At 39.8% G+C, this 25,152-nt stretch overlaps 1 protein-coding gene across 1 annotated transcript; it reads right to left on the reverse strand.

The window, feature by feature from the left end:
* Positions 1-1,872: 1,872 nt before the first annotated feature.
* On the reverse strand, positions 1,873-22,056 carry LOC139283383 (V-set and transmembrane domain-containing protein 2-like protein). Its single transcript, XM_070903382.1, has 4 exons — positions 21,942-22,056; positions 3,432-3,601; positions 2,433-2,477; positions 1,873-2,181 (listed from the first exon to the last, which is right to left on the reverse strand). The coding sequence occupies exons 1-4, from the start codon at positions 22,054-22,056 to the stop codon at positions 1,873-1,875; spliced, it is 639 nt and encodes a 212-aa protein (XP_070759483.1).
* Positions 22,057-25,152: the final 3,096 nt, after the last annotated feature.

Below are 25,152 nucleotides of genomic sequence, written 5' to 3' on the forward strand. Positions count from 1 at the left end.
ATACATGCGCGTCTGTAAACACACAAGTAAGCTGTGTGTGATTCGTTTGCCTACAGTTACAGGCAGTGCTGCTCTCTTCTGGCCACAAAGAGTAATTGCAAGTGTTGAATACAAGGCGGGAGAACTTCTGTAGACTGCATTGTTTGTGTCGCACAGCAGCTGGCTGCAACACACAACTGTTGAACAGGAGGTGTAGCAGAGTGAAAGAAGTACAATGCACCAGAACGTTGTCAAATTCTGGGATTGTATAAAGAAAGTCAAAACCGAATCAAACACCCTTTTACCATTCTATAGTAGACAAAATGTAATTTCTGCTTTAAACTACTGGCAGGTACGCAGAGAGTCTCTTGCCCTCCCATCTACTACATGCGTCAGGCTAAACACCATAAAATGGGATTCTACCACACAGTTCAAACGGAGGTCTACAAACCAATTTGTTTGGGCTGCCAAACCACAGATTTCCTGTACAGAGAACAGGGCTTACCCACACTCTCACTAACAAGATAAATAAGAAATTAAAGAACCATGGATCAAAATGGATTAAAAAATAGCTCAAACTAAGACTGTGTTTACACTCTTGTAACATGTACATGTGACAGGTATTTAAATATTTTGTTTGCTTCAAGCTGAAATTGTATCTCGTGGTAGTATCGCTCTTTTCACCCAACAAAGGAGAAATGCCCCAAGTCTTCTGTCCTTATTGTAACTATATAAAATATAAAAACTCATATATGCTCACAGACCAACATTGCCTGAGGCTCCCTCGTGCGTTTCTTAGTATGCTGTTTCATCAACAATCAGCTTGCCCACTTTTCCATGTCTGTAAATTCATTGAAACATTGATTTAATAAAGTACAGAACTGAATAACAGAATCACGGGGTAAAAAAAGACCAAAGTCATTTCAAACAAATGTATTTAACAGAACAGATACCAAACAGCAGCACTGAGAACAAACACAGTCAAGAGGAGAATGTGATTCAGATGACAAACTCCATAAAAGTTAAGACAAAAAGTTATATTGTGATTGAGAAAATGATGACAAAAGTGGATTTTAACATACTATAGTTGTGTTTCTTGAGTCATTTGGTTAAGTAGCACAGTAGTAAACTTTATTTTAATGATAACAGTAAAAGTCTACAGTGCCAAATGTGAATATACACAAGAATTTATATATTATTGTGATGTGATGAAGGCATACATTTTTATTTTGACAAACATTCTAGTGGTTTAGAAAGTTAAATACAGATTGTGTTTTAAATTTAATTACATTAAGGAAATCAATGCACTTTGAAAAGTTTTCAGATGAATGAAAAAGCTTAATTTATTCTTTATTTTCCTTACAAAGCATTTACATTGAAACACTGCAGCTTTTGGATATATGTTTTGGTAAAAGACAGTAGAACTGGCACATTGCAGAGGAAATGGTCTAGTTCTGTGTCTGCATCAGTGAATTATTATTTATGATATCAATGATAATTCTGACTCTCAGCTTCCGTGTACTGTAACTTTGTGAGGAAAAGTTCCTGGTGCTCGGCCACCGAAAAAGTCCTGCTCAGACAAAAATAACAAAATAGAAGCTCTGTTATTACAGCCTTACTGTCACATTAACATAAACGCAATGCAATAGGAAAAAGCACAGTGACAAATAACGAAACAACAAATAGAACACATTCATGTGTACTGTCAATAAAATTCATTCAACAGCATTGGCATCCAAACAGCAATATTAAAGATTAAAGACAAACAAACCGTGAACAACAAAGGGTCCAGTTACGTCTGACGCCTCAGCTCTGTGGTGACGTGTGTGTTGATGACCGTCCCTCTGTAGAGATAAGTCATGAACATGCAGGCAGGCAGGCAGACTGCCCGCTCTAAAGCACACAGCTCTCATTGCAGTCAGTGGTGCTGCCAGCGGATCTCCTCTTCAGTTCCCTGCCCTCTGTCTGGTGGTTGGGGTGCGGGCGTTTGCCCTGTGACCGGTACCCTGGCTCCTGCAGCTTGACGCCATCCGACCCCTGACCCCTCTCAGGCTCCACCTGGAGGTAGGCGCGAACGTGGTGGTGCTGTGCCACGGTGCCACTGAAGTCAATGACACGACACTCGTACGTGCCTTCGTCGGACGGCTTGACGCTGGAGAGACGGAGCTTGTGGGAGATGTTGCTGCCGGCCACTTTTACCACCTAACGGCGACAAAAGAGGATGCATTCATATTTACAGCCATATGGTAAACATAACTGAATTAATACATGCTCTATATCATGCATTATTGTGGTAAGGAGTTAGTGAAGCACATATCCTTGAATGGAAATTATAACCTGCAAAGGCTTGGATGTCTTTCATGTTCATTATAATAAAAAAAAGAAATCAGCTAGTTTCTTTGATATTGTCTTTGCTTTGTGCTAGTTGACAGTTGATGCAAGATCAAACTCACACTTATTTTGGTGGCATCTTTGGACGTTTCCTCCAGGGGTACAAACTGCACAGAAATATGGATGATGTGTTAGCAACAGAAGGATGATCGAGGCTGCACTTTCCTAAAAACATCTCATGCTAAAAATATCCCATTTCATTGACTGCAAAACATTACAGTGGGCAAACATGTTTCCTGCAGTTTTTCTTTACAAAACTTAGCTTCCCTGGATTGCTGATCTGCTGTGGTTACCATTTTCTCTGGTGGTTGAGCTTTACGTATGTATGTTTGTGTGCATGCATGCTTATATGTGCATGTAAATGTGTGTGTATGAGCGCACTCTACAGCCTGTAAGCCTCTGAGGAGGAGGGTGTGTGTGTGTGAATGTCTCTGCATACACATTGCACAGAGGTATTCTTTTGGGCATAGGTATGAATTATGCATGGAGCGGGAAGAGATTTTGAAAATCTATTTCTTTCTCAGTGCCAATTATAGTGTCTAGAGGCACAACATGGGAGCCTGAGTTCCCCCATGATGGGAGAGAGTCAACCTGTTCCCCCAGTGCTGGCAAATGCTAATCAGCAATTATCCCTTCGTTTCCGTGCCAGAGGGTTTCTGCCGTGGCTAATATTGCATTTCCCTCAGCCTGATATACAGTAAGCTTTAGGTTCAGTCCGAGCTGTTCTGTCCGAATAAATTGAACTGCACAAACTGAAAAAGTGAAACTGAAAATGGACTTTGTAATTCTCCTAAACAGATTAAAAAAAGGAAAGGTTTAACCTTGAAGAAAAAAGGTGTGTTGCTGTGTAAAATAATTATCGTTATGATTCTGCTCTCAAGCACTAACCATAAGCATCTCAATGACATAGGAAATTCGTTTTTTTTTTTTAAATCACAACTCAATTACTATTTTAAAGTTAATTAGTTGAGCTCTCTGCATACCCACTGACAACTGAAGAAGTACCCCCTGGGGTATACTTATACATACAAAATCAACAAGGAAAATCCCCCGCGGCTTACATTATTAGTGATCTGGGCAGACTTCTCTTGCCACTCTCTGTGGTCCTTGATGTACCACCACTGGATCTCCAGGGAGTAGGAGGGAGAGCCCGCACCACGGAAGGAACAAGCCATCTCTACATCCTCACCGCTCTGCGTCGTGATGTCGTGTGGCACCTCTGTAAAGAGAGCTACAAGAGAAAAGTTGAAAAGTTTAGGGACAATGATGGGCTTAAGACATCCCCAAAATGACAGAAACACAAATCCTCAAGATTTTTATTTCTCAGGTAGCTCAGTGACAACATTTCACTGGCGACGTTGCTGCATCACACTTCAGCAAGAGAAAAACTGTGACACGCAGGTACAAGGTGTTGGTAGCCAAGTAAACACAGAGAAGGTATCGACTCAACAAACCTGTGCTACTTGTTAGATGAAACTGTTGCTAAGGTTACTTGGTGGCCATCTTTGGGTATGATCCATCATGCATAATCAATTATTTGCAGTACACAGTATTACAAAGTAGAACTTTCTGTACCTTTAACTCTCTTAGTAGTAGTGAGCTCGTTCACAATTTGAATAATATTTTGTCTTTGTTTGAAGAGAAGTTTAAAGAAAGCAGAATAGAAACTGAGCTGAAAGAGTTTCAAGAACGTTAATCCTTCTGTCGATGATACAGCAGCCCGAGCTGAACATTGTAAAATAGACAAATTTGGAAGTGTCATTGCACTTCAATCCCACGCACATAAGACAAACCACCTACACAGAGAACATAATTTTCCCTGGACTGGCTTCCAGTAATGATCAATAATCCAAGATAACATATCATCTGACTCAGCATGCAGCATGTGTGGGGGGACAATCCTTCTAGTCTATAGACAAACAAAATGGAGACATCAGCTGACCTACATGCACCTTTATCTATAAACACACTCTAAAGAATTAGCATTAACCCACTTCTACTCACAACCACAGAAAAAGATGACACTTCCTGTCTAATCACCATGTGGTGATTGTCATAAAATAAAAACAAGAAAAACAAGAAAAAAGAAAAGCATGAATCAGGTTGTTAATGGATGATACTATTGATTACTATATGATTTTATTTTTTTTTTAATTTTAAACCAATCATTCCCCATGTTTTCTGTGTTTGAAATGTTACAAATTTAACTTGACTACTCAAGCAAAGGATTTTAAGAGCTCAGATCAAAATCGATATGAGTGACAACGTTCACATTATTACAGCTAGAAATGACTACAACACCGTCTCTAAGGCTGGAACAGAAACAGCCTTAAACCAGACACCAGACAGAAATTACATTAAATTAAACTTGGCGGCTTTGCTCTTTTGCACAATTAACTTCCACACATCAATACAAACACCAGACTAAGGTCTTATACCATGAAGTGTAATCTCATTATAGTCAGTTTAATGTTGTGTAGGCAATATTCATATAGCATTTACCATTCTAATTATAATGTAGTTAATATACTGTATAGTGAAAGTACTGTATGATGCACATAAACCATCTGAGGAGATGTGTATTGATTAAATGTAAATGTACAGTATCACATCACATTGAGTCTTGGTTTCACATCCACCGAATACACACTTCCTCCTCATCTCACTCATTCATCTCTCATGTCCTCTCTCTCAGTCTCACTGATTGCATCGATTAAATATGAGCATATTTAAGAAATATTATGGGAACAGGAGTGCTGAACAAATGATTTTCCCTGTTGTGCTGTTGTGGGCATATCCATAAACATATTCCTTCTTTCTTTCTTTCTTTCTTTCTTTCTTTCTTTTTCGTTTTGGTCTATTTTGTAGCTGTTTTTTGTGTCTTCCAATTCCCGAAGTGCTTAAATAATATTTCTTCATTGAACCAAATACAATTAGCAAAGAGCCCTCACAGAATAAATAAATCAAACTACACCAAATTTGATGTCTCTTTAGTTGCTAGATGTGCCACTATTTTCACCAGCTAAGCTAGTCACTAACCTTTCTTTGTCAGCTGTTTGGTGCTGGACAGGTAGTGTACAGTGGGTTTATCACAGGTTGTTTGCTGAATACAGCTGCCTGCTGCTGCTGCTGGAAACCGGTTTCATGAGAGCAGTGAGACTGAACCAAAACAGTTGTTTGGCTGTAAAACTAAAACAATGAGCTAAAATGGTCCATAGAGCTGAAGGGACTGCAGAGTCGGTTAGTAATTATCTGAGGGTTCGTCACCTTTTACATACATACATGTCATTTGATCCATTGTAAATATAAAAATATTTATTACTGCAGGCTTAAAGTTGTTAAACTGAGGGCTTGAGAGTATGAACTCATTTTTTCCAAGGAAAATGTCAACTACTGTAACTACAATAATGTAAATGGTGTTAGCCATCAACAATATATCTCAGTGTGACAAACTGAACCAAGGTAGAGATACTTTTTCAGCAAGATGCAATGGCTCCACATCAAACAACGTCCACAACAATTCTCTGAGAACAAATATCCCTGCACATCCTAATTTATTATATCTATTTGATCAATTTGTATTTTAAATCAACACATCAACAACCTCCTAAAAGCTTCCACCTATTCATACTCAGTGTAAATATAAATATCACCATACATGAAGTGTGATAAGAAAATAAGCCGTCTGCTCCAGCAATAGGTAATATTCTACCTCTCATCTACAGAATAATCCTCTTTCAGAGAAACTCTGCAGAGGACGCACAGACTGAATATATTTAGACCAGGTGAGAAAAGAGAGAAGTCAGTCACCGTATCTGTAATTGACATTCACTCTGCCTTGTGCAAGAGCGGATCCAATGATGATCAGGAGGATGCAAGGAAGAAGGCTGAGAATAGAGGGACGGTGGAGAGGGCTTTGGTGTGGTTTGACTGGCTGGGCCCTCAGGAGTCGTGCCCTTGATGCACCGCTGCTCGAGGCCAGGCAATGGCCTCATTTGTCAGGAGACGTACTGAAGGATCAGAGCCGAACAGGGGCCAAGAAGGGTAGAGGAAGAAGGAAGGAGAGGAAAAAGAGAAAAGAAGGACGGGGGCAGAGGTGAACTGAGGCGAGTGTGTTGAGAAGAAAGAGATGATGGAGATAGATGGAAAAGTGAGGGAAAGTAATAGGAAATTCTGAGAGAGGTGGTGTAAAGCAGAGTGACTAAATCCACACATACACATACAGTGATAAGGAGGAAATAGGACCTTCAGAAAGGATTGTTAGTAAAGGAAAGACACACAGATCACCTTTATGACACTATTGTCCAGCCTGCTACTCATCAGTTCCTTTTTGCTGCAATTAAACAACTGTTTCTTTTTCATTACTCAATGCGTTTTATAAACAAAGAACATACAGCAAAATGTTCACAGACAGTGTTTTTACTTATGTATGCCAGGAAATATTCAATATCAATATTGTCAGTGTCAGTGAAAATGAAATGCTTTGTGCACACCATTTACTTCACTTAATGTTCTCTCAGTGCTGAAAGCTACAACTTTATTCACAGACCAAAGTCAGGACTAACACAGACCACAAATTAAACACATTTACTTTACATCCCTGACAGGCTACTGAGTCATCTATTGAAAGCTACAACAGAATTCAAATATTTGTGTATATGTTTAATTCTTCAGCCGAGAGATTAAAAAGGCTGGCTAACATATAGACCCAAGACAAAATGTCTCCATATTTAGGATTTTAAATCCTTGGAACCATTCCCTCATTATGTGAGGTGTTCATTTATTGAACACGTGTTTTGTCATGGCAACATGAAGGCCCATTATGTAGGAGCAGGCAGCACTTCATGGTGAAAAACCAGCACACTGGAGCCACTTGAGAATACCTCGTTCTTTTACTTTCCTGTCTAGCTCTCCTCTATTATGCAAATTCTCCTGAGATTGAAAAATAACAGGTGAGATAAGGATACATTTCTGTCAAACTCAGTCTGCCTCTCCGGTCCTGTTCCATCTCCGTCTTACAGTATGAGTCCTTATTAAGATGCTGACAGATGCAAGGGCAGAGAACATGCTTTCGTCCTGGTTTCTGAAGCTCATGTTGGGGGGGCACCTCTCATGTAGAACAGAAAGTGCACAATACTCACACCTGTCAGCTACAAGTGGGTCATGATGAGAGGTGTACTAAACAACACATGGCCTGAAGCTATAACCTATAAAAACACATGGCCTGAAGCTAAAACGTATAAAAATACATGGCCTGAAGCTACAGTGTGTAACAATACAAAACATGATGCTGTGATCAAAGCGAAAACTATTAAAACATTAAAAAATAATTAATTCTTCACTTTGAAGTAAAATTAAAAATTAAAAAATCCTAACTCAAGGTCCACTTGTAAGCTTTTTCTAGAGCTCATACCTAAAGCTAGAGGTCTTCATCAGTGAATGGACAACTGAGGAAACTCCATCTGCTGATGAAGACAGTGAGATGCAGTTAAAGCTCCAGAAAAAAACTCAACAGTGGATCTTAGGTTAAGATTTAGGTATTAAGAGTACTAATAAATCAGCCAGGCCATCGGTTAGCATATTGCAGATATCTCTACATCGATGTAGATGTCGGCCGAGAAGTATTACGAAATTGCAACACATAAATGCCAAACTAGGTTTGAGTTCATTTAGAAATGGTGTCTCCATTACATAGTTTGTCCAGAAGAGAGCACTAACAAGATGATTTTTAAACTCCCAAATATCGATATTAATATTAAGCCCAAAAAAGACATACTGGTCGAGCTATATTAGAATACATCAATTTGATTGTTAATGATACAAAATGAACATAAACAGTACTGCATTTTGTTAAAAAATAATTGAGAATTGTTGTCCTGTGATTGCTAGATCTGGCATGCATGACGTTTAGAAGCAAAAATAAAGTGTATTTCATTTGAAACACTGCAGAAAACTTCTCATCTTTTGTTGGAACGATGTTAAGTGCTGAAGATGAAATATATAATTATTTAATCGAATCAAGTTTAATTATGTGGTTGCAGTAGAGACCTTTATAAGTACTTCTTACTAGGATGATTCTTCCACTGTAGTGTGAAATAAAAGGTGAAACAAATAGAAACTGGCATTTCAGAGATATGACAGACTGTTTTCATTTTAAACTGTTTTAAACTATCACTACTTACTAAGAAAGATGTGAAAACAGATAAACAGGACAGATAGACAACAAGATATCAAAGCAGGCACATACAGTAAATGTTTTTCTGGGTACAGCTCTGTGTAAAGCAAAAGGAGAAACAAAGCAAAAACATTAAATACTTCTGCACTGATTTCTTGTGAATTGCTGCACAGTGAGATGTATTTCACGGGACAATTATCTGTAGCGCTAACTCTTCCGTCAGCGCCATTGTAGACTGTAAAAATAACACAGCTGGCATAATGATTCACCTTCATCTGATGATGTCTGTCTTTTATGATCGCAGGAAAATCTTTAAGGAAAGTCATTTAAGGAAAGGTTCTGATGATTATTACAAAGGATCCAGAAATTGAACAGCAATGTAACCAGACCTATTACCTTTAAAATGCCAAAGGAGCTCACAGTAGCAGCTATTTTAGAAGTATCTACACACTGTATGTTGCAATTCTTAATTAATAAATGTCTCTTAATCAACTGATTTCCACTAATTCCTTCCCCTCTGATAGGAGAATGAAAATTGAAAAACATATCCTGAAGTGAGCAGGATTGATGTAAAATGCGGATTTGATGCCTTCGTGTCTTGAAATATATTTCTGAGAAAAGACATTTTCTTTGGTTTCAGGCCAAGGATTCTTCTTTCTATAACAGTGTTAACTTTGTTTGAAAAACACTAAGATGTTTTAAAAGGTGCTGCAGGAGTAAATTTATTTCACCTCGCACCTTATTCAGTCATTTTCTTATTATGTCTTAAATTTTTTTTCTTCTTCTATGCAACTTGTTATTCAAGACTTGCACTCCTTCTCTCAGATGCCTGATGAAGAGCACAGAGGTATGACAAAACACATCACAATGTCTTGTAATAATGTGTTTTGAACATATGGTGCCAGAGCTGAAGCCTGGAATAGCAGAGAACTTCACTGTGCATAAAAAATATGAGCAAAACAACAGAGGGTGGCATTTCCATCATCTGAGTTTTCTTAGTATTCGGTGCAGGGCCTGGCACTTTTTTTTTTTTTGTCCTCAAGATACAGTATCAACAGCTAGTGGCAGAGCACAGACAGCAGCATCTGTCACTTTGAACAGGCTGTGTTCCCACCGACAAAAAGATGTTTGTGGGACTCACAGCAGAATACACAAGAACAAATTAGCACAAAAAAAGGACAATGGGAAAAAAATAGATAAATAGTTTATTAATTGAGTAAAGTAATGCTGAAATTATTGTATCGTATTACTTGATTAGTTGACTTACCAGTGCTCTCTGGTGGACAAACTATGTAATGGTGATCACCTTTCTAAATGACCTCAAACCTGGTTTGACATTTATATTTATATAAACATTTGCACCGATACCGATATATCTGCAATAAGCTAACATCGGATCTAGCTCTCTATAGTATAGTAACCTAACCCAGCATTACCTCCAGAGGCATTTATTATTTTCCATGAGGTTACAGGTCACCAAAAAGAAAAAGCCTCCTTCTGGTATTTCTCAAATTTGTGGAAGCTGGTCCTGTGTGCTACTATATCAGAACGAAGACTAACCGGATCTGTCTTGCTGTGTTTTCGACTAACTAATGAAGCTAAAGAAAGCTTACTTAGCTAACTAGCTTCAGCTGATAAAATCTGCTATGGACAGTTGTCAGTTCAATAAAATTAAAGGGAACATTGTTTCAAAAATTACCAAGAATTTCAAGTGGATAATTTGCCACCATTATCATCGCATGTGTGCTGTGCAAGAACGACAAGCCTGACAGGCGTAGCAACAGTAACTAAGGGGAGCGGGGCAAACTGTCAGTTGATTGCTGTAGTCGATATGCAAGTAGAAATGTAAAACATCCGCTCGTTACAGCTTCAAGACTACAATTATGGTGCTTGTCTTTGATTCATATAAAAGCAATACATTTCTGGCTGCTGCTTATGTCACCATTTGTCTTTATTTTGTAGACTTAATCAAGACCGAATCTGATAGTAATATCACGCTATTTCTATGTCATTGTTTGCAAAAGTATTCTCATAAAACCAACCTCCTAAAACCCTTGATACCTTTTCAAATATAAGAAAACAGTCTTTTTCTACAACTTACAGCCAAAATAGAGTATAAAGGAGAAGTGGTGAAGAATTAATGAAGCTAGCTGAGTCTCCACAGCCATTTGAAACCACAGTGTGTGAAGTCAAAGTCGAGTCAAGGAGAGAGCTGCACGGGGAGTCCTCAAATACACTCGGGAGTCCAGAGCTACAGTAGGACAGGCTTATAGCTGCAAGGTAATTCCTGCACTTTTCCATTTCCCCAGCCAGCCAATAAGAGCCCCATTCTGCAAACGCAAGATTTTTCTCAATTTTCCACCTCTTTTCTTTCTCTTGTTTAAATCCTTTCTTTGCTCGTTCTCTCTCCTGCTGTCTCTCTCTCCAGCTCAGTAACATCTCCCACAAATCTCCCCCTCTTGTTGTTGAAAACACACTTTTCACTCCTCTCTCTCCCTTTTCCATTGCCCTTTCATTCTTACTTTCTACCTATTAGAGGTTCCTGCTACCTCTTTTGTTCACTCAAGCCTCCTCTGTACTCTCACCTTCCTTCCTCCTTAAATTCAGTTCCCCTCCATACTCTCTCCTCCTCTCTGTGCCTCTCTCGCTGAGTGGGCAGTCTGTGTCTGTTGGCATAAAGAGGTGTTTCCAACTCCCAGAGTAGCTCACTACATCTCCTGGAGCCTTGCCCACTGGTTCTGGCAGGTGTTCAGCATCCTGGGAGACTTACCCTGTGTGTGTGTGTCTCACTGTGTGTGGTGCCCTGTGGCTTGTTGTCAGCATACAGAGTATGTGTGTAAATGTAGATGTGTGGATTTGAAATGTATGTTAAAAGGTGTAATGTGTAACATTCACCCATCACAAATGAACATCTGCTGCATGTTTTATGCAAGCAATAATGCTCAGGATGTCCCTATACAAGAAAGTAATGGACGAGGGGGAGGCGGATAATGCCATGTGAGGCAGAAAGCAAAATGATCATTTTGCAACATTTAACTCTCTGTAACACACACACACACACACACACACACACACACACAGACGCATCTCTTCCAACCACACTACCAAAGCGCAGGAAAACACAGCAATTCAAAAAAGATCAAAGGACAAAGACAGAACTCGTTTACCAGATGGAGGAGGAGGACAGAAAAGTGGCAAATGAAAATGCATTTAGAGTGACTCCCGACAATATGTGCTGGAAGCATTGGAAGAAGAAATCTGCAGTTTTACAAACTCTGCCTTCTGCTTTCTTTCTTTCTATCATCACAAATTAGATGTAATTGTTGTGATGTTGTTTGAATCCATCATGTAATTACATTTGTTCACCGATTTGTTTCCAGTGAAGGGCAAACAGCCTCATTACCAGTCTTAGGAATAGAAGGCAAAATGGAGATACAGAAGATACAAAATACACAGAGGAGGAGAGGGATCAAGAGACATATTTGTGAGATCTTACAGTATGCAATACAAATATTGTAATACTACATCTAATACATCTGTAGTATGCAACAGATTAATCGTTATGAAAAAGTATTTTTTGGGGCAAAAACAATAGAAAAGATAGACGTGTGCACATCCACAAAACCTCAGTGGGTCAGCTGTCAGCCCTACTCTGCCTCTCATTGGCTAGTGTATGTTGCTTTCGTTGATTTGGTTGGTTAGGTTTAGGCATGAGGAGAGAGATGTTTGGTGTTAGAAAAGAATGAGTGGGGGTGGGGCTTCGAGGAATATGGGTGGGAAAAAAAAAAGGCCTGCATAACTGCGCCTCTGTGTAAACACATAGCTAGCTTAACGCTGAGAAAACAGTGCTGTAAATGACCTCGTTAAAATGGATAAACCTCCACCCCAAAAACAAATAACTGTATGGGGTGAAGGTCAAGTAGGTTATGTTATTTATGTTGATTGTAATTAATTTATGTATAGCTGCAAATGCATGTTATATAGTAAGCTAGGCGAAGTGTTTCTACTTTGAAGTTAATGAGTATGAATAACTTTATCACTAGTTATTGGATTTACCTGCAGAAACAGTACAGCCTAGACTGACTCCTGCTGATGGAAGGGTCTATTTTAGCAGTTGCTTTTTGGCTGTTAGGAGGACTGGACGTCAGTGTGTAGCTGTTTGCATGTGATTTGTGTTACTATGAGTTTTGTTCAGTTATGCCAAGTTAATTGTTTTTTGTTTTGTTTTTTACATATTTATCACGTGTAGCATGGTGCCACTTTTTTACGTCTGTCTCCTACCACCTTCCTAGCCACTCTGAGAACACAGTGGACACGGACTGAAACTATCGACTGAATGAGGTGAGTTTTTATTAACCAAATACATATTTATGTACAAACTGTGGAAAAGTATGTTGTAATGGAATGCATACAAAAATACATTTGAAGTGGGATATAATACCAAGATATGCGTATTAATATAAATATATCCAAGACACATGCAATGATAATGTCGTGTACCTTTTTTGGTCCAATTCAGGCACTGATAATAATCACCATCCATGTGGTCAAACATCTTTATATAAAGTAATAAAACATTGCGTAATATCAAACTCAACATTAATGTACATTATGAACTGTGCTTTAAACTTGACAAGAAGTGCAATCAAACCCCATCTCATCCCGTTATATTACACTCTACAATGATCATACAGCCTGTCAGTGTCTGGGGTTTTGAATGGAGTTACAATATGCTTCCTTCAATTTCTCTCTTCACTAATGGATAGCTCCATTAAAGCTTTTGTATGGAGCTTTGACATTTTGACAATGAGACTTTCTGTCATAGCTTTCGTCTCTAATGTGCGTCATCATGTCGGTTGCTTCGGTTTTAAAACTTGGCAGAAGAACTTTTCACTGCCTCACTCATGCTGTCGGCCATGAGATGTAAATATATACATACATATTTATACATTTGATAGGGCTGAAGCCTTTACTGCTTTCATTTCAAGAGCTGTATGTGTTATCAATGTATCTATGTCTTTATTTTGACTTTAAAACAACTAGTTAAAGTGAAAATCAAATAAAAATATAATGTTAATGGGTAAAAATCCACTTTTATTTTTCACTCTGAGCTGTCATTGTTGCAAGAGGACCTACTTTACTGTACACTGCAGTGATCAGCATCCTCTAACACCAGGAAATATTACCTTTGGGAGTGTAGCTTACCCAGATTGTGTATATTACAGTAACTAATGTAAAACAGAAATTTCAAAAATTAGAGTTTTTATATTCATATAGTGTTCTCTGTGTCTCATCCTTACACCAAACACACCTTTTCTGAGCAGGCTGTTCCTCACTCACGTCTGCCTGGTCCATATTCATGAGCTGTGGTACCTGCACATGTAAAACTCACCCACTGTGGTGTAAATGTGTTGGCGCACTGATGCATGTAGATCATGAGAGGCACCTGTGAGCTAAATTTGGCAACATGTGGTTGCGAACCGTCACAGGTGGCAGTAAAATGTGAGAATGAACTTCTTTCTAACTGAATTTCAAATTTCACCTGTGATATTTATTTGTCACCTAAAACATGAGGTAGTTCAAGTGGTGGCTTAAAGGGCCTCCTCCGTGAAAGCTTTATATAACATTTAAGAACAGGAATCAAGATAAGTTTCAAAAACCACAACAGAATATGATCTTACTGTACTGAATCGGTGCCCCAGCCCTAATCTGCTGAATGGAGGATCCCTAATAATAACATGCAAAGTGGAAAATATAGAGCTCTCTGCATGCATCCCAAATCATTAGCACCACCAAACCATGTTGTGCCCAAACAAATGCTGCACCATCCTGCCTCCTGTCGTCCTCCCCCCTCCTCCTCCGCAGCTTTATCGATCTGAAAGTTGTCAAATTGCCTTTCAGCTTGCTATGCAGGCGCCCTCTTTAAGCTGCCTGTGAAACACGACTTGTTGACAAACAGACTGTCTACTGGTGAGTGCTGTGCCGCCGTCAGGCCCCGACAAGCCTGCTCAGCAGACTTCCAACTGTTTCCTGACTTTAATCACAGTGGCGTCACCAGAAATCAATCCCATAACCTTGGTAGAATACTAAATCAACACAAAAGCCGACTCCACTGGTAAATGTTCACGGCGGAGAAAAGAGTGAAAACGTATTTCTGATGTGAATATTAACTTCCAGGGAAAGCTCAAGAACACTGGGTTGTCTCATTTATAATGCTATATAGCTGGCACAGAAAAAGTTTGCTTGGCTTGGCCTTTTTCTAAGTATAGATTTTCATAAAGGCAGTACTGTCAGAACCGTCTTCTAGCAGAGGCAGGGGACCCTTGTTTGAAGATCCAAGTACAGTACATGCATTTTTAAAATGGTCCTCCTTGGCATTTTTAACTATATTGCTCAGAAAGCAATGATAGAAATGAGGCCATGAGAACACAGAGGCAGCTGCTTGCTATCCACCAAAGACTCATTAAAAATGAATAGGGGAGAAAATAATGAAAGAAAAAGCAATGTGGTGGAGGACATAAATATATAAACAAATGCAAGTACATTGCTCAAGCCCCAAAGAGACCACTCTTAAATATTTTCTCACTTCTGGTCCAAGGCAAAATGAGAGGGATAAATCCAGCCTGAGTGCCAGTGTGAGGTCAATCCATCGATCCTCTCTCTCCCTCTCTGCTTTGGAGGGAGCTTGAGCTGTTTGAGGATGACTAAATTACAGCGAGCTTATTAGCATGGATGGAAAGGAAGTGTGACACTCGTATCTTTGCCTTTCCATGTGTGTGAGCGAAAGAGAGAGAAGCTTGCAGGGTAAGCTTGTCTCCAACCCTGCAAGCTTCTGTTTTTCTTTGCCTTAAAGGATAAGGCTTATGTTATTCTATATTTTTCTTATTGTCAGCAGACCACTTGAAAAGACCAAAATCAACAATGTGTTAGTCCGTCTCTCAACACTTTCCCCAAGTCTCATCATTCCTATTGACAATGTAAACCTTAAAGGCAGAATGACTTGGATTTTCCCAAAAAAACAATGTATAGACTCATACAAAAATAATCCCTCTTAATCATCACTTATGACAAACTAGAATCGTGTGGCGGTGTCTGTTTCTGGGCGTCAACCTTTGGGCAGTGGGTGTGTAGCCCCCAGCCAATAGGCGAAAGCAGGGTATTAGGCGAAACACCAAGCAGATAAAGCTTGTTCCAAAACAAATCTGGGGTTGGCTGTCACCAGCTGGTGAGCACTGACGGAGAGGATGGGGATGAAGAGCGATGCAGAGTTACAACAAATATAACGTTCCAAAAATAGTAGCTAGCAGTGTACACACACTAAGTCAATGCGAATAACTTAACGTTTTGAGAAAATTACCAGATTATTAATTTGGAGTTTGAGCTAAGAATCCTTTTCTAACACACAAGCCACGCCGGTTACCGCGGCACACCCAAACCAACGTAGAAAGTTGATTGTCTGAGGCTCAGTGCTAGTGTCCATAATGAGCTAGTATATAACTGAAGATAGCTAACATTACTGTGTGCAGTGTATTTTTTTGTAACACTGAAAAACTGATACAGTAACGTGGTCATATACAGCATTGGTCTAGAGCCACAATACAAAGTAATTTTGAGCTAACTAGATATGTAAGCTGAGGAAGACTTCGAACTTTGAATTTTGTGTTTACAAACTGCAACTGACAAATCCTACTTTGGACAACAATGGAGCTCTATGGCACAGAGGAATAAGCTATATCAGCCCTGGTAGCTGGAAGAATTGTAGAAAATCCTTCTCTGGGTTAAGTGTAAACATTTTTCACCTGTAAAGCTGCCACCCTACGGGGACAGCTAGTAAAATCAGGGTCATTAACTCAATGCTTCCATTTGAGTCACATCCGTAGGGCACTGAAGAGAAGAAATGATTCATTGAGAAGAAAAAAAATCAGACACAGTAAACACTAAGACATAAAAATCCAGCTTAACACGGTAACTTCCACCAAGGTGAATGTAAATAGCCCCTGAACAGAATCCCTGTGGGAAGAGGTATTTCACTAACTTGATGAATGGCTTTAATAATCAGGGGAGTCCCAAGGGAACGGTGGATGAAACAAGAAGAAGCTCCTGTAATAAAGAGGCCTGCTGCAGATATTTATCTTGATCTTAAAAAGCTTCAATCCTCAACGCAGATACCAACTGGAGGAAGAGGTTATGTTTTGTTAGCGAATGTGGGAGAAATCTTCAGGGGTTACGCTACTTTGTACTGGTTTAGAGGTTATAGTTCTCACCCAATACCAATGAAAACATTATTTAGCAGCCAGATTAAGTCAAATGTTGGGTCAAATGTGTTACCTCCAGTTGTGAATACTATCGCCCTGACTTACTGAGATTTTTGTACAGCACATTTGCTGTGAAAGCTAACAACCTATAACCAAATGTGGAAAAGAAACATAATAAACAAAAACAAGTAGTCTGGGAATTTGCCAGAAAGTCAATAATGCTGTATTTGGTTCAGAATCAGCGGCAGGGCAAACAGAAAGGAGTCTCCTTGGGGAAATAATCGCTTGTTGTGAGACCTTCAGCTTCCATTCAAGGTGGAAGGTAAAATAATGAAATAAGAATGGAGGCGGCAATCAAGCGAGCAGCTGTCTGCCTATTGCCGCGGATACACTGGGCCTGCAGAGTGAATTTTTCATAGCCCTTGGGACACAAGACTCAGAGGCTATTTCTGCGTTTCCTCCCAGTGTGTAGCAACGCGAAGTAGCACGTGTTGTTGACAACACATACCGCGGCTCTGAGCCATTTTCAAGAATGCACGGTGAACTCCATCTGGACTCCCCAGGGATGACTGACAACATTATGCTCTGTTCGAGTATGTTGCCCTTGAGAACCTTTAAGTGATGGTGTGTATGTTTTCATGAGCGAGGACGGTTGTAGGTTGGACAAAGCAAGCAATTTGAAAAACTTGGGCTCAGAGAATGTGATGGGCATTTAAAAAAAATGTTATTGACCAAATGATTAGTCAATTATTGGAGAAAATAATTGGCAGATTAATCAATGACGAAAACGTCGAAAAAATCGTTAGTTGCAGCCCTTGTTGTTATGCAGCTTTTTTTATGGCACTAAGACAAGAATAAGCATTTGGCTCTTTTATATGAGTGCTTTGTCTGTATTCTTAATTGAATAAACCTTGGACAAAAGTTCAACAATGAATACACAATTTAATTAAGATGTTGCCAATTTCTGTCTTTAGAAAATGTTGATTTCACAGAAAGAAAAAACCATGGGTCATGACAAGCGTAACTACTTCCCACCAGAGATTACTGCGTCACCAGAGGAAGCAGCTCACCCTTCAAGTAGCGACATGTTAAAATGTAGTCCCGTCTCCTGTATCCTCTCGAGGTGAGCATTGTTTCAACCATCCTTTCACTCTCCTGGCCTCTCCCTCTGAGCCTCCACCAGCACCCTCCGCGCCGTGACAGCATGACTGTACAATCTGTTGCCCCCCTCCCCCCTCGCACAGTCAGAGCTCCATTAAATTGAAAGCCAATGCAAACTGTCTGGGCTGGCCGTCCTCATTAAGAGGACACCAAGCAGAGGACTGGCAGAGGATCCCAGACACTTTGGAAGCCTAATGAATTGGTACACGCCCCCACACTGTGACAGTGGTACGCTCACGATGGATAACAGGATGAACGCTGCCAAAGAGCACGAACAATGCCGTATCTTACATTGGAACTGAAGGGCTTCAGCATTGATGACGAAACCACCTGTGGCAACATCATCACTTTGTGTTATACGTCGTCTACTCGAACAAAAAAATCTCACACAAGATGACACATGCACATACTAAGACTAACGCTTAGCTTCTTCCTGTGTCTTCACAGACAGACTCCCCAGGAGCGTATGGCAGGTGAGAGTCGAACACATGTGGCCCACAATGAGGTGAAGGTACTGATCCATGCAGCCTGGTCGTGTGTCTTCACATAGAACATGTAATTTTGGGTCGCACGCGATTCAATCTACACTTCAGCTGAAGTGGAAACTGGGGGTGCAGGGGCCCCAGCCACATGCACTTATCTGAAACAAATGAGTCGGGGCTGAATCTAACAAGCACTCTCCAGAACAGTGCATCCAGCCTCTCTGCTCTACATGACAGCTCAGCTCCCCTCTGCTTGGGCAATTTATCAAAGAGCCCGATTGAAAAAAAATCCAGAGGATTACTTAACCACAAAGGATGCCACAGCTCTCTTTTCTGTTGCTGGAGAAGGCTTTTATTTTGTTTTCTGGATCAAGTTTAAAAAACCTGAACAGTTCTTATTCCAGAGGAGTTTTCACTCTCGTTAAGACTTCACACCCTGAGGCATTTCTTCTTCATGGCCGTTCTGAGACATGAAGTGGGAAAGAACAACGATTATAGCCAATTTTAATTAACTCCCTTTGGGAGAAATGCTGCTAATTGATTTTCTAACCTGTCCAAGACAGTCAATCCATTTGGAACTGCTGCATGCCGCATTCATTTATAGTGATCGAGCTAAAGCTAACTTGCTAAGCAGAGAGGGCTCAAGGGAGAAGTGGTGAGACGCTGTGATGAAGTTGTTATCGCACACTTTAATTAGATAACAGTAAATCTGTGTCTGAAGATGCTTGAGAAAGGTACGATTGCTAGTAGGTAAAAATGCCAATTATGTTCAAGAAAGGCGACACTGATAAAAAATAACAGAATTTCATTGAGAAAATGAGGTGAAAACAATTGTACTGTCAAAATTTAAGAACTTAAGGAACAGTAATGAAGTTGATTTAGCAGCTGTCTGAACACTATACCTTACAATATGTACTTAAACGTATTTCACGATGCCCTCACCTACAACATGTAACTGTGGACTCAACAAGAGACGTGGCGTGACAATAATACTGTGTAAATGGTTTCAGGAGAGTCTTAGAAACATAATTAAATATTCATTAGAAAAGTGAAGTGGGCTTTACAGCTGTGTAATTGGTTCCTCCTGTTGTGACCACTGTACACCCATTTATTTTTTTATCAAGATGGACTTCTCCCTATCATTATTTTCTATGTTCCCCCTTCCCTTATTTAAAAGAAAACACAGCAGGTTTCACAGACTGTAGATTCATAACATTAGGCCTGGGCGATAAAACAATAGCGATATGTACCGGCGATAGACACTGACATCAATAGCAATGACCAATTTGTTCGAGAGAAAGCAAACCGCCAAGCACATAACGAATACGCCCTGGCTCATAAGCAGCCTATCGTATCCCTTGATAACAGAGCTGCTACGACTGACACGCAAACAGCCAATCATTTAACGTATGTTAACATGTGACACAACAACAGAAACAGCGTGGAGTGAGAAAAGTGCAGACGGTGAGGAAATTGTTAAATTAAAAGTATGGTTGTTAAATTCAACCTTCTCTTGGTCTATATTTAAAAAAAGGTCATTAACAATGATCAATAATAATCGATACCGACTGAAATATGAAACTGAAAACATTTTATCTTGATACATTTTACAGTTGTATCTCCCAGCCCTTAATGACTCTGCCTGGTCAAAATAATAAAAGGAAATTTGACATGATAGATCAGCCACTAATATATCTGCCTAATCATAGCAAACAAATCGGAGTCACTAGAAGTCAAGCACAAGTAGTATATGGTCCAGGAGCACTGAACAATTATAAACCCACCCTCTAATTTTTAAGAGGCACCCAGCTGTGAATACGAAACATGGCGAAGGTGCTACAGTACAGTAACAGGGCACACCCCAAGCCTTCACCCACCTCTAAATAAAGTACACAGCGCAGCATAGATCCCCTCTCTCCTTTGGGTGCCTACAGGGGCTGTACTTTGTCAAGGACACTGAAGGCTCATACCCTTGGCTTTTTTTGTTTTGTTTTTATGGTTCACATTGGCTTGCAAGTTTCCATTTCAAGTCCATCTGCCTAAACCTTCAGCCAGACCTGGGCTGTATGCTTCTTACCATAAATTAATCCAGTAACACTGTTAATTTACTGCACTGCTGGTCTTGTGTGGGTTTATAGTGCATGTCTACCCTCAAACAACTGAATTGATCTAGTATTTTACTTACACATTACATCTAATGATGTATAATTTCACATGCGCCCAGAGATAAGTGTCTTTAAAACACAGAATGTGTTTTGCATAAGTATTTCTAGATGATGGTCTAAGGCACATATCATGCAATCGCAATATTCACGATTTGCTTTTGACGGGGGCTTGTGTTGCATGTCATCCACCTTCCTCTTCCCTCAGGTTTCGTCTGTCTGTCGCGACTGTAAACCATGAACAAAAAGCATTTATCTTTCTTGTTTCTTGGAGGTTGGTGGTTCAAATCCCTGATGTGGCTGGGTTGAGAGTTAACGCTGCCAAAACTCTCAAATACATACATGGAGCTGTTCGGTGGCCAAAAGGATTCACTTTATGTAATGTAGTATTAGACAAAAAAATCACTTTTACTGTATATTTTCCAGGATGAGTGACAAGCCACAACAACAGTGTAGCTAACACAAAGCTCATTTTCACATCAGGTGCAACCTCCTCAACTCTTACAGGTAAACCAACAGCTATTTTTACTAATTTCCATCCTGATGCCACTATCATCAGCATAATCCGTATGAAGGAAAACACTATAATATGTGATGGGTGCTGCATAATTAGTGTAGTTCGTAGTGATGTTATTATAGCCTATGTTAGTCCTATATTTCCTCTGATATTGTATCACTATTTCCATGGGAACCTGTATTTTGCGCTGACATTTAGGCCATAGATTATCATATGGCCATAAATGTTTTTATAACATTTATCACAGCAGTTACAGCAGTTATTTTTCTTAAAGGATTTTATGCAGAAATAATTAAACACACAACCACCTTGAAGACATTTTGGTCAGCAGCTACTGTTTGAATTGTGTGGTAAAAAGCCTTTTATGCTGTAACATGATTTTGTCAAACAAAATAGGTTGTGTTGAAACTAATTATTAATGAATGTGGCTTGTGTATCACAGCTCTTAATAAGTTATTAAGAGTGATCTGTCATATTCAGTTGTATCACCAACTTGAACTATATTCAACCACTTTCATGTGGACACATTGAAAACTGCTATATTCTTAAATTTTATTTAATCCCTCAACTCTTACGTATTTATGCCAATCACAGACAACAGTCAGACTGCAAAAACAGTGGACATCTATCTTCATAACAAGAATAAACTTTTTAAAAAAAAGAAGAAAAAAAAGAAAGAAAATCCCCACCAGATCAAGAACAATCATTATTAACTGAACCCCACCCAGTCACTCTTCCTCAAGAGTGAATACTATAATATTAGGAGATTCTCCCTCCAGTCAAGCCACCTCCATCAAACAGAGGCATGAAACAACTTACCATTTCCAGAGATGTGATTATCCACCTCGCCGTGTCCGACGTTGAGAGCCGCGTTAAGTTGAATGTAAAGTCCCGCGTAATGTAAAATCCCTATTATCACTCCAAAGGCTCCCATTGCTTCAGCCGGTATTTCAAGCAGTTGTATTAAATTGTGACATTAGGTGGAGAGCATCGATGAAATATCCCCACCTGCGCCGGGCAGCCCTCACAGGCATAAAGCTGGAGCTGGAGGTGAGAGACGCTTCTGCTCCGCCAGACTCTGCGGGAGGAGATGATGCGGCCGGCGGAGGGAGACGCAGCATGGAGACAGATGCAGCGGCTCACACAGAGAGGCAATTAGGCGGAGGGATCTCACAGAGACGTTAGTGTCGGTCTAAGTTTAACTACTGCACTAGATTTGAATCCTGTTGACTCACTTAAGTATCTCCTTAATGATATTTAAGTTAAGGCTCTCAGGAGACTCATTTATCTGAATTGTTCTGATTGGTCTATATGTAGAAGGAGGGAAAACACTGGTCACTGTTGATGGGTGTGTTGGCTTCATACCTATTTTGTTCCATATGTAAATAGTGAGTATTTATAGGCTAACTATTATCCCACTGTTGACTTACTTTATTACAATGAATATAGATCCATTAGTGGGTGATCGTGGTGATGTTCCAACCATTGATGATTGGGTTGGATACTACAGGTTTTGTGTAGCCTACATTGTTTTATGAGAACTTGTGAGGGGGGTTTAAAATGTTTTAAGCACAGTATTTTTATTCATGTTTTATGTACTTATGTTTTTTGCTCAAGTCTCTGTGTGTTCTGTGTTTCACCTGGCTGCAAGACAAATTTCCCCCTTGGGGAAAATAAAGTTAAAGTTGAAAGTCAAAGCAATACGCCCAGTTTCATTTTGGGAAATGCACCTATTCTATTTCTTGCAGAGAGTTAGATGAGAAGAAATATTATGTAATATAAAAGTTGAATATGAAGCTGGAGTCATCAGTTTGCTTCTACAGACTGGAAACGGGGAAACATCTAGTATGGCCAATGGTAACAAAATCCACCTGCCAGCACCTCTAAAGCTCACAAATTTCTATCTAGTTTGTTAATCTGAACAAAAACCAAAGTGTAAAAACATCAAGTTTTGGTTTCATGAGGGTCACTGTTTCTTGGCCAGGAGTAGTTGCAACAAAACCAGTGAAGACTCCAGGAAGTGTTAATTAGTGAGCTTTAGTGGTGCTGGTGGGCAGGTTTTGTTACCAGCAGCCCTGCGACAGTGGTATCAATCTTCTCATCTAACTCTCAGGCAAGAAACCGAATAAGCGCTTTCCAAAAGAATGACCAAACTATTCCTTTTAATATGTTAATTACAGTAAAATTCATAATAGAAAAATCAAAAGATGGTTACGCAGTCTGATTCAGAAACAGTTGTTTGAGAGAAAATCTACAATGTCATGTCAGTGCCAATAAATGGCTGTCTCCCACCACAATTAAGTGACAGGATTGTTAACCCAGGTGTGAGTGTTAGGTGGCCTCCCATTGACCCTTCTCGTGGCAGACATTTGCCATTGTGCAAGCGCAGGTGGAATTAATCACGTAAACAATAGCTGGATACCATTTAAGTGAGCCAGCTCCAGGGCACATTGGTATTGTGCATGCTCACTCACTAACATGCCTTACTGGGACAGTTAATGGAACAGAGCCATCGTTAATGTTATTATTTACACCTGTGCTTTTCCTGCAGAGGGTTTGCAACCTCCTGATGGTCATAGAGATAGAAATGCATCCTTTAATGGTCACTGGTGTGACGGCTCACAGAATTTGTGGTGCAGTTAGATACAACAGAGAGTAAAACAGACCTGGGAGTGACGCCACAGTCATCCACATCCAAACCCGATCATATCAATATTCCCGAATGTGTTAAGTATTTTTAGATTCACCTTCGCATGATACAGAGGTGGGTAGATATGGGTCTGTGTTGAGCTGTCCAGGGCAGACGGTGCATACACAGTCTGGGCTCAGTGGAAAGACAAGTGGCCTTTAGCCAGTGTTCTTTCTTTCCCAGTTTGACAGCCAGAAGATTCACATTATAGCTGAAGGACAATGGTCTCATATTGGATACAAGGAGAGTATTCTCTGCTGTCTCCTTGTCTCTCTCTGGTATTCAGTAAAGAAACACATACATTTTGCTCCATACCTACTATGCACCACGGATCAAACATCGCTAATATTTCACACATTTCTCTTACATTTATATAAATGCCATTGTTTAATATAATAATAATACTGTATGTTAATTCACATACTGTATGTTTAGGAGGGCTCAGTTTTTTTTGCATTAAAATAACGATCCTGACAGACTTTCCTTGTGATGTAAAAAGACAAAATGCTGTTTTCTTTTTGTGACAATGTAAAGTACATGGTAAGAAAATGATGATATGATTCTCTATAACCCTGGCTTTCATGAGGAGAGGGTTAATCCCCTCACATTTGCTATGGTGCCTGCATACGCATTTGTTTTTGCTTGAGTGTGTAATTAATTATTATCAAAGGGAAGAGAGCCATTTATCCTGCTGACTTTGATTCATCTGTGCAAGAGGCTGACATGTGGAGCTCACAGCATGCATTTTAGATTTTCAGGGGGTTGGGGGAGGGTAACATTTTTTAAAATTAAAGTTTGAACACATTTAAACTGTTATTTTGATCACCCAGGTTTATGAGAGTTGTGTTACAGTCACGTGGGGCCACAAAATCAATTTGTTTGCTCCGACTTTAATGAGGTATTTAATTCCAAGGCACCTGCTGTCGTCTGTCGGTGTTAGCGACACTGGAAAATTATTTGTTTGGGGTTTAGACATTTGGGACATCCACAGCATGGACAGATAGCACCATTTTGAAGAGTTGAAAATCAATTCACAGATACAAAAGAAAACCAGTTAACCTTAGAGGTCTTTGCGAAACCCTACAATTTTCACTGTGTGCAGGGTCCAAAAGAGGCTGTTTATTTTTCTCTTGGCTGGTGCTGCTGTCTGCTCCGTGTGTCAACCTGGCTCTCAAGCCTGGAGAACCGAGGGTGAAATTGAAGCTGATGTATGCAGACGTGAGCCCCTAAGATGGACACAACACCTGCCTGCTAGCTCTGAGCTCAGCACCTCCCCAGCACTAACTGCCTCAGACAGCCTGCAGCCAGAGATGAGGTATATATATATGTGTGTGCTGGAGA

Source organism: Enoplosus armatus, chromosome 3, assembly GCF_043641665.1.
Source record: "Enoplosus armatus isolate fEnoArm2 chromosome 3, fEnoArm2.hap1, whole genome shotgun sequence".
In the NCBI taxonomy this organism is placed as follows: Eukaryota; Metazoa; Chordata; class Actinopteri; order Centrarchiformes; family Enoplosidae; genus Enoplosus; species Enoplosus armatus.